This window comes from Sarcophilus harrisii, chromosome 2, assembly GCF_902635505.1.
Source record: "Sarcophilus harrisii chromosome 2, mSarHar1.11, whole genome shotgun sequence".
Lineage (NCBI taxonomy): Eukaryota > Metazoa > Chordata > Mammalia > Dasyuromorphia > Dasyuridae > Sarcophilus > Sarcophilus harrisii.
Window position 1 is genome coordinate 379,610,950 of NC_045427.1, and position 14,851 is coordinate 379,625,800.

Here is a 14,851-nt window from a genome sequence, read left to right on the forward strand (position 1 = left end):
TAGCCTTAGCGCCTCACACAATATTAGCTTTGTGACCTAAAGGCAATTTTTACATCTCTGTGCCCCCCAGATCCCTTTATCTGTCAGAATTAAAGGGTTGAAGTAGATGACCTTTAAGTTTCCCTGTAAGTTTTTATATCTATGACCTTATGATTTTATGATTTATTAAGACTTAGTGTGATCCTAGTATCATAAATTTAGAGCTAGAAGGGACCTTAGAAACTAATACAATCCCTCCACTTACTAGGTGAGGAATCTGGGACACAGAATTTTGTCATTTTGTCCAGTCACATAGCTATTAATGTCTGAGGCAGGATATATGAACTCGGGTCTTTTAGACTATAGTACCATCTCCACTATGGAGATGTCTCTTAAATGCTTCTTTGGTTAAATGAAAGAATGGGTTCACGCTGTGGTCTCAAAGTAGTAGATTACTAGCTCTGACAAGTTCAAATAATCTAGAAAAATTTTAAGTATAAGCCTGGTGCTGACCCTCATGTCTCTTTTATTTCCCATTATTATCACAGAGAAGTAGGATGAGGTTATAGCTCTCTGTAGAACAGCTTAGGTAAATTTAAAGAGGTTAGATACTAGGTGATGAATTTTTTTGTGGCCCCAAATAACTCAGAAGACATTCACCAAGTTATAGAAAAATCATAATCTGCATGAGCTGAGGAAGTACTCTCCTCACTGGTGAAACCTAGGATTTATTTATTTGTTTTATTAAGTACAAAAAGAAGTACAATAAAACTTAACTTAGGAATAGGATCAAGGCTCCTACATGTAGCAGACCAGGAAAAGTCCCCCACATAAGAATTTTCAGAATTGTCAGAGAATTGGTATTCAACCCTTCTCCAAAAAAAGTATAAATAGTACAAATTACTTCAGAACCTACACTGATGTTCCACCAAGATGCTCCATCTCTCACCTTCAGGCATTTTCTCTAGTTTTCCCTTGGCCAGCTTGGACTGCTCTGTTTCTTCATCTCTGTCCAGTGATCTCCATAGCATCCCTTAAGTCCCAAGTAAAATCTCATCTTGTACAGAAAGTTTTTCCTGAGTGTTCTTAATACCTTTCCTGTTATTTCTTATTTGTGCTTTTTTGTATATATTTGTTTGCTTGTTGTCTGCTCCACTTGATATTGTGAGTTTCTTCAGGGCAGGGGCAGACTTTTGTACTTTTTTTGAGTGGAGGGATACTCATCCATTAGCATACAGTAGAAAGTTAATGAATATTTATTGACTGACAGAGTAAACAAATTCTCAGTCTAGAAAACATCCATATTTCAAAATAGCTTCATATTCTATATATTCTGGTTTTACCCCAAGGGCAAATAGAAAAGATCTTTGGCTCTTTCCCACTTTCCCTATTAGCACTACTTTCTTTCCTTTTTGTAAAAATAAAGTTATAAAGATGTAATGACAGACAATAAGCAGGATTGATATTTGGAAGCAGGAAAACATGCTTGATTGGTTCTTAAATCATACCATCTAGAAAGCTATTTATGCTACCTAGATAGGAGATAGAGAGAGACAGAGATAGAGGGAGGGAGGGAAGGAGGGAGGGAAGGAAGGAGGGAGAGAGGGAGGAGGGAGAGAGGGAGGGAGGGAAGGAAGGAAGGAAGGAAGGAAGGAAGGAAGGAAGGAAGGAAGGAAGGAAGGAAGGAAGGAAGGAAGGAAGGAAGGAAGGAAGGAGGGAAGGAGGGAGGGAGGGAGGGAAGAAGGGAGGGAGGGAGGGAGGGAGGGAAGGGAAGGGAGGGAGGGGAGGAAGGGAGGAAGGAAATTTCTTTAGTACTTACTAGGTCCCGCATTGTTCTAAGCACTGGGGTTAAAAATAAAAGCAAGCAAGGCAGTTCTTCACCTTCCAAGAGATAACATGGTAATAGGAGAAGACAACATGTAAAGGGAGATGGGGAGAAGGGGGGGGGAAAGGATGAAGTATGTGTGGCAGCATACTGTGCAGATGGCCAAGCATTGGAGCTCTGGTTCCTGTCAAAATAATATGAAAATTCACCTCTCAGAGCATCCCAAAGGTGAAATTTCAAGGCTCAAGAAAGTGGACAATAGAATAAGGTTGATGTCTGAATACAGCCAAAATGGTCCTCTATATGCACCATTTAATATTCTTACTTTGTGCCTATCTGTGCCTGGAGTCAGAATCCAAAAACCTTAGCAATTCAAGGTTCTCAAGTTAAAGAGAGTTAAGTTCCAGCTCCTTCACTTACCAAATGTGTGACCATAGGTAAACCTCAGTTTTCTGGTCTAAAAAATGGGGATAAAACCATATGTACAACTTACCTCACAGAATTGTTGTGAGGAGAGTACTTTCTTTGCAAAACAAAACACTATATCAATATATGCTATGATTGTTGTTGCTGCTATTGTTTTTGCCAGGCAGCATAGCCTAGCAATGGCAACTAGGTGGCATAGTGGACAAAACACTGAGCTTGGAATCAGCAAGACTGGTCTTCATCAGTTCCAATCTTGTCTCAGCCAAGAGATGTGTGACTCTTAACCCTGTTTGCCTTTGTAAAATGGACTGGAGAAGGAAATGGAAAACCCCTGCAGTATTTTTGCCAAGGAAAACCCCAAATGGGGGTCACACCATGGTGGACACAACTGAAATAACTGAACGATAACATAGCTCAGTGAATAAAACAGATTTACAGTTGTATTAACACACACTCACACATGTATGTGTATGTAAATACCACTGTAAATCTGTTTTTTATATATATATATATATATATATATATATATATATATATATATGAAGAGAGAGAGAGAAAGAGAGAGAGAGAATATGGAAGATTTTACCTATCAGATTTATAAATAAGGAATGAATTTGACCAAATACATGATAGAGAGTGTAACAGGATGTAAAATGAATAATTTTGGTTACATCAAATTTAAAAGTTTTTGCACAAACAAAAGCAATGCAGCTAAATAGAATAAAAGGAAACTGGAAATTTTAGGAGAAAAAAATCTTTTTTGCCAGCTACCTACATGTAGTATGACTTTCACCAGTTTCTATCAGTTTGAGTAACCTTTCTGGGATGGTTGTGACCTAGTCTCTGTATGTCTCCATAGCCTTACAATAACCTAATAAAGTGAGATGATTGAGGCATAGTTTCTTCTGGCTCTAACATTATATATTCTAACACACTATTTCTCATTTCCAATTCTGAAATTCTGTATTTATTTCTCCATCAACAAATATATTATATTTCATGTTTGCATAATGTTTGCATGTATATATATATAAAATATCTTTGAGTGGAAAGATGAAATTAGAAGGAGAAAGATGAAACTGAAATAAGACAAGTTGATGTCAGTGAAATCCATCACATTTAGGCTCTAACACTTCAATGCCGAGTGAAAGGGAAGAAAGAAGTTAATTAGGAGGTAGGGGGTGGAGAAACTGGAAAAAAAATAGGGTATTAGGCAGTAATCACTAGATTTTGCATAGAAGTCAAAGGGCTGAAGACTTAGATTCTGAGTCAGTAATTATGAGGAAATTTATTGAGCTTCTGAGTAAGCAGTTCCATTGGAGAGGTAGGAGTAAAAACTGTATTGCAAAAGCTTGTAGAAAGATTGGTGATGAATAAATGAATTTGTAGACACCTTTTTTAAAAATCTCCAAAACTGAGAGGTAAATGATAGTTGCTAAAAGCAAAAGAATCAAAGGATGTTTTTGTTTGTTTTTGTTTTGAATTAGAAAGACAGGTGTATTTGTAGATATAGTAGATGGAAAGGATGCAGTGATGGGGAAGAAACTTGTTTGGATTTCTTGACTGATTTTTTTTTCATTGGTTTTAAATCTCACAAGATCCTCTAGTGTTCCATATTTGTCATGATGCAGTTAACAAAATATCAGCCGTTAACAGGAACCTTTGAAGGACCTCACTGTCTATACAGAATTCCTTTCATGTGCACTCTTACTGGTGAATACCATGGGTGAGCATAGGTACTCCTGCTTTGCTTCTTTACTTGTCATTTATAACAAAAGAATTGATAAATAAGTTTATCTATCAAAGAACCTTTTAAGATCTCACCAAGTACAAGGGACCACTTTGTTGAGCTGGGATCCACTCTCTCATGTTGAGTGTGTTTTTTTTGGTAGTGAACAAAAAAATAACATCTTGTATTCTGTACAGCTCTTAGTCATTTGTGTGACCCTGTAGATGTGGTCTGTTGTGGGAAATCATTTGCAAAAAAAAAAGCCAAAAGCGCTCCCTCTTTTCTTTGGATATTTTCATAAAGATTTTATAGATGTGAGAAATTAAGCACATGGATCAATAGTTCATCTTGTTTGTCTTTGTTGGGTAATGATAGCTTCTGCATCTAGGCATTTTTCTATATTTTGGGGGTAATTTTCACTGTTAGATACTTTAAAAATAGATCCCTGAGAGCATTTTAAATCATTGCCTCCAGCTCAAATTTCTTCTCTTTCATTTTTGGTCAGGTCCAACCATTCTTTCTGAGTTAATTTTCTTTTGTGCCATTTCCACTTTCATTCTCCCAAGTCATTCCCCAACTTTCTGCCAACCCCTAAGCAAAATACATAATAGCTTTGGGTCATTTTCTTAGGACATTAAAGGAGAACCAACTTACCTGCTTCACCCTAAATCAATTTGATTTTAACTTTAAGAATGGGAGCAGCTGCTCCCTATATTGTATGTGGGTGCGGGGAGAGTAATATATCTACTCTAAAGCTGGGTGAATGTTTGTTGAATGAACAACCAAATATTGTGTGGGCATATATGTGAAAGGTTTGAAATTCTTTGTACTCTAGCTGGCATTGTGAGCCTACATTAAATAATCTGTCACTCATCAAAGCTGGATGGTAATGTGGAGGATGAAACTTTCTCTCTTTCAGGATGATGTTATCACCGTGATTAGAAGAGTTGATGAGAATTGGGCGGAAGGCAAATTAGGCGATAAAGTCGGCATCTTCCCCATCTTGTTTGTAGAGGTAAGTGATGTAGAAGCCAAATCTAAATTAAGCCCATGAAACTGCTAAATAATCAGCATCGGGGCCCCATGTTAACCCTCTCCCCAATAGCAGAGGTGCAAACCTTTGTCTGAATTTTTACCTATTTTAGATTGAGAGCTAAGAGGTGATGGAAAAAAGACCATTCGTTCATTCAACAACATCAATTTATTTAAAATGTGCTGTGTACAAAATGAGAGACAGCATGGTATGATGGATAGAGAGCCAACCTTGAAGTCAAGAAGCCCTGGATTCAAGACTTGTCTCTATTCCTGGCTCTGTGACCCTGAACAAGAAATTTAATCTCTCAGTATAAATTCTCTAAGCCTGTAAATTGCAGAGAAGATGTCAACTCTTAGAGATTCTTTACCTGGCAGTTCCTTATCCCAATAAAATCACCAGTCCTTATCTGTACAAAGCCAGGACACAATAAATGGGATACAAAGACTATTAAGACATCTTTTTGTTCGAGACTTGATCTAGTCAATATCAGGATAATTATTGTTCTATTGTTATACCTGTTTCCAATTCATGCTTCTGTAACCCCACGGTGATTGGAGGGATTCATTCCAGAATCAAAATGAGGCATGTAGGGTAGCACATTTGATAGAGCACTGGATTTGGACTTGAATTCAAATCTGCACACAGTCTCAGACCTTTAGCAGCTGTGTGGGCCCTGGGCATGTCACTTTAATTTCTCTCAGCCTTAGTTTGTAAAACAAGCCTCATCTGTAAAATAATATAATAATGCCTAACTTTCTGGGGTTTTTAAGGATAAAATGAGATATTTGGCAAATTTAAATCACTATATAAATGCCAGTTAGCTATTAATAGTAGTAGTAATAAAAAGGGAACTCGGTCATTTTGTTGGGTAAATTATAAAAGTAACTATTAAGTTTTAGAGAGTTCAACTTGCTTTAAAAGATTTTTATTTCAATAAAGATGAAATAAAGATAATCAAGAATGGTGAAGAGGAAGATATGGAGCAAGAATCGTGTAATGAAAAACATATCATATAAACGTATATAAGTAGTTACAGTTGCATAAAGGCAGTGGATAACATGTCAACCTAGTATTAGTAAGACCTGAGTTCAAATAAGACACATCCTAGCTGTGTGGTCCTGAGAAAGCTTCTTACCCTTGTTGTTTCAGTTTCCTCATTTGTAAAGTGAGCTAGAGAAGAAAATGGCAAATCGCTCTAGTATCTTTGCCAAGAAAACCCCAAATGGGATCATGAAGAATCAGATGTGACTGGAAATAACTAACAGAAACAACAACTACTATGTAAAGCTAAAAAGCTTTTTCTGGAAAGATTAGAATGTCCAGAGTGAGAGGAGATTAATCTGGGAAAATTCTCTAACTTTTAAAGCAGTCTATGATTTTGACCCATTTTATCTCTCTAATCCAATTCTCACTACTCCCCAACATGAAGCCCTTATTCCAATAAAGCCAGTCTCTTCATTATATCACCCCATGCCCACTCCCCAACCCACATTTCCACACATGCCTAATGCCAACATTATGCCTCTGTTCATATATTCCCTTCTTGGGAAATGCCTTCTCCCCTTCTTTCCCATTCATTCAAATCTTACCATCCTTCAAAGTACTACCCATCTCCATGAAGTTTTCTCTATCAGACCGCTAATGATCTTTTCCTTCTCTGAACTCTCACTCCAGGATACTAAATTATATACTTTCTGGAATTACTAATTTTTCTAGTGTTCAAATTCCCAAAGAGACTATAAGGTCTGTGAGGGGTTAATATTTTTTTCCATAATTCCTAACATAATTGTAGATATACTGTGTGTGCTGAATAAATATTGATTGATTGAACTTACTATAGGAATCACTTTTCACTTAATCCCTTTAGAATTTGACTTGGATGTAATGAGTGTGACTAAAGAGTTTATATTTAGTCCAGCCCTGATCAAAACAATACTCCCCTTTGCAACACCTTCAAGGAGGTATCTGATCCTTTAGCCTCAGCTTTTGATGACAGAGAACTCAAGGCATAACAGTCTGAAGTCATCCATTCTTTTGAATTGCTCAGATTGTTAAGAAAGTGTCCTTACATGGAGTTTTGTATTCTGAAACCAAGCAAAAGTTTTCATGACTATTCCACATTCCTTCAAATACAAAGGACATCTATAATGTCCCTATGAGTCTTATTTTCTTCAGACTTAACATCCTGAATTACTTCAACTAATTGTTATGTACACTCTGATTTCTTGTCTCTGATCTTTACTTCACTCATTACTGAATTCTTTGAACTACATTTCTGTTTAATTTCTCCCTCGTTTCAGCTCTCCTGTATATAGCACACAATAAGTACTTAATAAGTGCTTATTGATTGATTAACGTATTTACTGGCTCTCCCCCTTTCCCCCAGTAGAATAAAAGCTGCTTAAAGTAGGGGCTGGGGGCAGCTAAAGGGCACAGTGGATAGAGCATAAGCCCTGAAGTCAGGAAGACCTGAGTTCAAATTCGACCTCAGACACTTAAGACTTCCTAACTGTGTGACCCTGGGCGAGTCACTTAACCCCAATTGCCTCGGCAAAAAAAATAAAAATAAAATAGTAGAGGCTGTTATGTTTTTTTATATATTATATCTCCAATGCTTGGCACATAGTAAATACTTAACAAATGATTATTTTTTTCTATAGTATTCCCCCCTTCTATAATTCTATTAATCTGGCTCTTTTTTTAGAGAAAAAAATCTTTTAAAAATAACATTTTATTAATTATTGAGTTCCAATTTCTGTCCTCTTCTAGCTCTTCCCTGAAATATAAGTTATACATGTGCAATAATGTGAAATATATTTCCATATTAGTCATTTTGTGGAAGAAAAGTCAAAATAAAGAAGTGAATAATGTGCCTTCATCTGAATTCAGATACCATTAGTTCTTTCTCTAGAGAAGACAATAATAACTTGTCTAAAAGAGAATTTTAGACATATCTTACTCTTGTTCAACATTGGTAACTCTTCACTATTTCCCTTTCTAAATGTTTACAATCCTTTGAATAATAATTTCTTGATTACTTCATATAAAGACTTTTCTCATGTCCCCCAAATGAAGAACATCATACAGCTTATCATCAGTCTTTAAAATCTTGTCATTATATTTTATAATCATTTTTATTCCCCTATCCTCCAAAATCAGTAATTTGAAGAATACTCAAAAAAATAATCAAATCAGTCATATATCTATTCTTATAATTAGCAGAAAGACCTCTATATTTCTGAGTAATTGCTATCTTCCAAGATTCAGATTTTTAAAAATACTTGAAATCTAAACAGAACTTGCTAAAATAATTCTTACATTTGACTTCTGTCATTACTTAAGACTAGAACTTGCTAAAAATTCTTCAAATGAACTTTGAATCACCCATATCATTAAAAACAATTAAAAGAAAGCATTGATTTTTTGTGAAGACTCTTTTAGGAAAAGCTGGCTTTTTTTTTAATGCATTCTTTTCTTTCTTGGATTATACCTAAATAGAGAAGGGGAAGTGCAAAAGGACATCATCTGCAATATATTCTGTGTTGTATTCTTAATCAAAGATAGTTCTAATTTTTGTCTTTTGTATAATGGGTAGTTAATAAATCCTTGTCAAATTTAATATATTACTTTTGCTGAGCTCAAAGAATTTAAAGATTTTTTTTTCAGATGAGTAGTAAATACTTAACTCTTTAATTCCCCTTACTAGTGTAATTATCCCCTTTGAATAACAAAATGGACAAAGGCCAAAGATTTTTTAATACTCTACCCCTTTATGGGCTAAAAGGAGGCCTTAACTAGGAACAGAATGTTTAAGCCTGTAAAGAAGGAATTTATTTCTACAATTATAATTTTACTTCAGATGGCAATAAATTTGATTGACTCAATTCAAGCATGATGAATGGCTAATTGGTATCTAAAATTGTGTTAGAACACTTGGCCATCCCTTCAGAGAGTTAGAATCTAATTTAATAGAAAGGACTTCTAAACATTAGTGGTACAATAACACTCCAAACAATGTATGATTAAATACACAAATGACTGACCTATAAATGTTATTGTCTTCTAGAGAAAATGAAAAAACAATGAGTTAAGAGTAGGGAAAGTTTCATACTTGTTAGATCTTGAAGAATGGATAGGTTAGGAATAAACTGATTAAAAACAATGATCAGGGCAGCTAAATGGCACAGAGGATATAACACCAGCCCTGAAGTCTGGAGGACCTGACTTGAAATATGACTTCAGATACTTAATACTTACTAGCTTTGTGGCCCTAGGCAGGTCACTTAGCCCCAATTACCCTGGTAAGGGAAACAACGGGATTCAAAAGAGAAGATTTAAGGAAATGGATTTTAACCTAAAAAGAAGCCAAGTGTATTCCTGTGAATGTTCAGGGTAAAGAGACAGAATAGTAACTACAATAAATAGTTAAGCATCTGTTATGTTTGGGTTGGATCAGACTTGGGTCTCTCATCTCATACAGCTTACAAACTAATAACAAGGAAATATCACCTATTTGAGAACATTTTTATAGTTTCATATCAATGAGAGAAGCCACAGAGACAACTTGGAAAATTGATCATTTTATTGTCATGATCACATTTACCTCTGTTTCTGTGAAGTATTTGGGTATCTGGGAACTCTTTTGAAAACAGTTGCATCATTGTTCTGTGCGCTATAAGATTGCCAGTGGTGTCTACACTGAAGAAGAGGAAGAATTTTAGCAATAGCATACTTTTAGAAACTCTGCCCAAGATTGGAAAACAAAAATTGACTTGGTCTGTTCTTTGAAAATTGCCCAACCCTAACCCCATCTCTTCAAGAATTAATGTCATAACTTCTTAGATCTAGAGGTAGAAAATATTGTAGAGGATATCTGTCTAAATCCCTTCTCTCTGCTTTGTTATAGATAAGGAAACTGAAGCTTTTAGAAGTAAAGTTGAATTACCCAAAATTACCGAGTCAAGATTTGAGTTTGGATACTATATCTCCAAGTTTAGATCTCCAAATTCAGCATTGTTTTTGCTGTACCAAGTTCCTAGTTCCAAGATCAAATGTACAGATTTGCTATGCTTATCTAGATAGAACCTAAATGTGAATATAAATACTGTTGGTACATTAGTAGGGGATGGAATCCTGGGAATTTATTTCACTGGAATAAAAGGAACAAATTCAAAGAATTCCAAATACTTAACCTTGATTTGGAAGGTCTGTAGAAACTAGTTCAATTAAGTTCTAAATTTAACCCTAAGGTGACAGAACCACAATTTTCATTGAATTCTTTGTATTCCAGCCAAACCTCACCGCAAGACATCTGTTAGAGAAGGGCAAAAGCCATCGGTCATCCCATATAAAGAGTATGTCCCTGACATCCTCTTCTCCTAGAAGCAAAGTGGCAGACTCAACAGCCTTCAATCAAGCCTTAGAATCCAGAAGGAAGAACCCAAGACAATTCTCCATCATGACAGCCTTGAACACCCTCAACAGAATGGTCCATTCATCTTCAGGGCAACAAATGGTAAAAATTGGCTCCCCTGTGCTTATTAGCTCCAGCAATCCTTCTGTGTCAACTCAGAATTTGGAGAAGAAAGAACTTTCATCTAACAGCCCTGTCCAGGTAAGAAAATACATTTGACATTTTAAACTAGGGATAGACTGGGACCTTAGGAAATGATTAATACAATGTTGTGTTTGTTTCTTGTTTAACATGGTGATTCGTAACCTGTTCAAGCATCAGGGCCCATTTTAATGTTGGAAAATAGTAGACTTACCCTCGTTTTAGTAGTTGTATTCTTGGTATCCATTGATTGACCATATAATGACAAAAAGCTACCCTAAATTCAGTAATGTTTTTCTTTTCATTTTAATTATTTTAATTTGAATACCAAAAAAGATCATTTTCATACATATAGTTTATGAGCCCATGAATTTCTTAAAGTATGAAATAAATTTTGTGTGCTACTTTCAAAACTACATTCCTTGTCTTCCTTCTGAATTTCCTTCTATTCTCTTCTGTGTGTTTAAAAAAAAAGTATTTCATTGGCCTTTTTTTTCTTTTGTATTGCTATTGGTGGCAACCTGATCTTCTGACGTATTCCTCACAACTAACCAAGAAGAAAGAAAAATGCCCTTGTAAAAATATTGAGTCAAGCAAAATGTTATCCTTGCTTAAATTGTTCTGCTAATTTACTCTGTGTCAGTTTACTCTGTATTCTCTGAAATTCTCATATTTTTTTACTGTGAAATAATATCCTATTACATTCAACTGCCACAGTTTGTTCATCCATTTCTGTGGTCTGAGAAGCAGCCTAAAGTACCTCCTTATAAAATTGTTTTCTTTTTTCTCCCTTTTATTCCCTGCTTCAGGATCTAGAGGTTTGTTTTGATTATGGCTATTTTTTCCTAGATATTCTCCTCCCTCTTAACATATATTCCCCATAATCACTTGTTTCCCTGTCTAATTTCATGAATTTCTATACCAAAATCTGTGTGTATTTGTTCAGCCTTTATTTGTTCATTTCAGATAAGAATGAGGCTTATCTGCTACACATTCCCTCCACCTTTTCCTCCATGTTTTCATATTTTCTCATGTAATCCAGTTATGAGAAATAGCAAGTTTTATCCTCTTCTTCCTCTTTTCCATATTAGTGTGTTCCTTCTATCCTTCTTTCTCCGTAAAACCTTCAGAACAGAACAAATAATTTTTTTCTTATTTAATCAATCCCTCTTAAGACATAAGGTTCTAAAAGGACTTTTGTTTCTTCTCCCTGTATTAGAATATTGGCAGATTATAAAACTCTGTCCACTTGCTTCAAATGAATTTACCTTTCTCAATTCCTCTGAACTTTTGTGTTTATATTGCAAGGGTCCTACTCGGGGTCTGTTTTTTGCATCAGAAATCCTTCAAAGTTTTCTGTTTCACTAAGGCTCTCTTTTCCCCTTGTAGAATTATACTCAGTTTTGCAGTTTTTCAATTATATAAGAAAATATTCATTTATAAATATGTATCTTTTGTCTTTTGAAATATTATATTCCATGATCTCTTTTTAATCATACTAGAAACCACTGTGTCTTGTGCGTCCTGATTGTGATTCTTTTGTATTTAAGCTGCTTTTTTCTGATTATTTTTATGTAGAAGTTCTAGATTTTGTTTATTACAAGACTGGAAATTTTTCATTTATGACTTCTTGATATAGGCCAGGCTTTTTTAAATCATGGTTTTCAGGGAATCTAATTATTCTTACAGTTTTTTTTTTCTTTTTTCTCCCTTTTATTCCCTGCTTCAGAATCTAGAGGTTTGTTTTGATTGTGGCTAATTTTTCCTAGATATTTTCCTCCCTCTTAACCTATATTCTAGGTTAAGTCAATTCATAGGCTCATAACCTATATTTGATCTTTCCTTGATTTGTTTTCCAGCTCAGTTGTTTTTCACATAAGTAGCTTACATTTTCTATTTTTTAATGTGTTGATATTGTCTAGTATTTCTTGCTTTTTCTTAGGGTCATTGATTTTTTTTCAGTCTATTCTAGATTTCAAAGAATCTTTTACTTGAGTAAAGTTCACAGCTTTCTTTTCTAAACTATTTGTTCATTTTCCAATTCTTTTCTCGAGTATATTTTAAATCTCTTCTTTCATTTCTTCTAGGAATTCATGCACTCTTGTGGAAAATCCATTTTTTCTCTTTGACTTTCTGCTTTTGCAATTATTATAGATATACTTTCTTTTCTGAAAGATCTTTAGATTTGCAATAATTTTTTGTAGTGGTTAGTGTTTTCTTTGTTTGTCTCCTTACCTTTAGATCTTGAATTAAGTCTTTATGTCAGGGCCAAGCTCTTGCTCTTGCAACAGTTTTGAGTGGAATGGTCAGTTTGGTTCCAGAGTGTTTCAAGTAGCATGTGACTTTGATCATGCTGGGGCTGACCTTAGGAGAAAAATTTCCTTACCAATGACACTCAGGCTTCTGGTTGATCTCCTATGTAGATCTGGGATGGAAAAAAATCACTTACTGTCATTTCTGTTATTTCTCATTGAATTTTCTTGATTATCATTTCATCTAATGAAAAAAAATTTTTTTAATGCCAATCATATATGTTTCTCTTTATATAAATGCTACAAAACCTTCAGAAGCCACCTTAAGCCCTGCCTTCTTCAGGAATGACTCATTCTTTGAAAATTCTAGTCCATATTCATCTCTCCTTTTCCTAAAATAATGACATATCATTATAATATTTTATCACTCTACTATACATGGTCTTGCTTTTATTCTAGCATTCTACTATGCATGGTCTTGTTTGTCATTCTAATTAATAAAAAATTCATTATTTTTTATAAATTGCTTTAAGTGTTTACAAAGTTTTTTACACATTATGTTATTTAGAACTCACAATAACCCTATAAGATAGATGCTATTGTCACCCCCATTTTACAGATGATAAAACCGAGTCTGAGAAAGGTGAAATAATTATCTAGAATCACATGTCTCAGGTAGTACTTGAATTGGGATCATCCTGATTCCAAGCCTAGCACTTTATGCACTATGCCACTTAGCTGCCTAAATGTTTCATTTGTGTAAATCTGAGCTGTGAGTGAGCTCTTGTGTGGTTGTGGTTTGAACAGGATGATCTTTTAGACAAACTCTGAAAGTCACCTAACCAAGCTGGAAAGTCTCTAAAAGTTCCAACAATAGTGAGTCAGGGGGGGAGAGTCTTAAATGGAGAAACATGTAATAGCTCATATTTGTAGGGTAGGATGCATTCCAGTCACAAAGCACATTTCTGGTGTGGGGCCATGGAAGGAGCACTAAATCTGAAGATAGAGGGTCTGAGTTCAAATCCTAGCTGTACCACATGAGATCATAGCAAACTCATTCAATTTTCTGAGCCTTAGAATTTCCTCAGAGGTAAAATAAGGAAGCTAAACCAAATAACCTCAGAGGTCATTTATTCTAAATCTCCTGTCCTGTACTCTTTAAAACGATGGAATTGGAATAAATTACTTCTAAGGTCACTTCAGCTCCAGGACTCTATGGGTGTGTGTATGTGACTCAATTAATTATCCAGACACCTCTGAGCTAATCAGGATAAATATTATTACTACTATTTTATGAAAGAGGAAACTAAAACCCAAGTTCACAATGGCCAGTGAGAAGTAAGGAGGGATAGTAGACCTAAATCTCCTTATTCTGAATATAGCATTTAATGAACTAGGCTATTTTAGAGGAAAGATTCTCAATCTCAAATCCACAGACCTCTAAGGAGTATATACACAGAATGATTTCAGGGAAATCTTAGATGGAAAAAAAAAAAATAACTTTATTTTCACATTCTCTATTTGATATTTAGCATTTTCTTCATTATGAATTTTAAAAAAATCTAAGAAAAGGTCCATAATATACCCAAAAGGTAAAAAAAAAAAACCTCTGATCTCAAGAAGGAGATAAGATTGGTGGGATACTAAATTAGAAACACAGGACAGAGTAACTTAGCATGAGAGAACAGTACAATGATGATTGGCATAGGCTACAGAAGAAAACCCGGAGGAGAAATAGGGGAGATGAGCAAGTAGGCAGGAAGTATAATGAAGACAGAGCCAACAACACAATTCCTACTCAAAGACTTATTATGAAAAGGTCTGAGTGATTACGACTCATAACACAGGGCACCCTAAAAGGTTATAAACTAAAGAAGGCAGTAAGGTAACCCAAGAGCCAAAATCTTTTGGTAGCGGGTACTTATTTAGGATGAAAGGCAGTTTTGGAAGATGAAAGAGTAGATTGATGAGACCAAGTAATTAAGAAGTGAATTGCATACTGGGAATTCTACTGCAAACACTCTTTTTAGCTGTGCAGGTAGCAACCTGA

General features: G+C 35.1%; 1 protein-coding gene across 4 annotated transcripts in view; it reads left to right on the plus strand.

The window, feature by feature from the left end:
* The window catches only part of SH3RF2 (SH3 domain containing ring finger 2), a 160,484-nt gene that overhangs the window by 71,870 nt on the left and 73,763 nt on the right, over positions 1-14,851 (plus strand). For all 4 annotated transcript variants that reach the window (XR_004232130.1, XM_031953477.1, XM_003756699.3 and 1 more), the window contains 2 exons: positions 4,879-4,974; positions 10,286-10,609. Coding sequence is in view for 3 of the 4 variants with exons in the window: in XM_031953477.1 (XP_031809337.1) it covers positions 4,879-4,974; positions 10,286-10,609 (420 nt within the window). In the remaining variant the exon portion in view is untranslated. The remainder of the gene's footprint in view (positions 1-4,878; positions 4,975-10,285; positions 10,610-14,851) is intronic.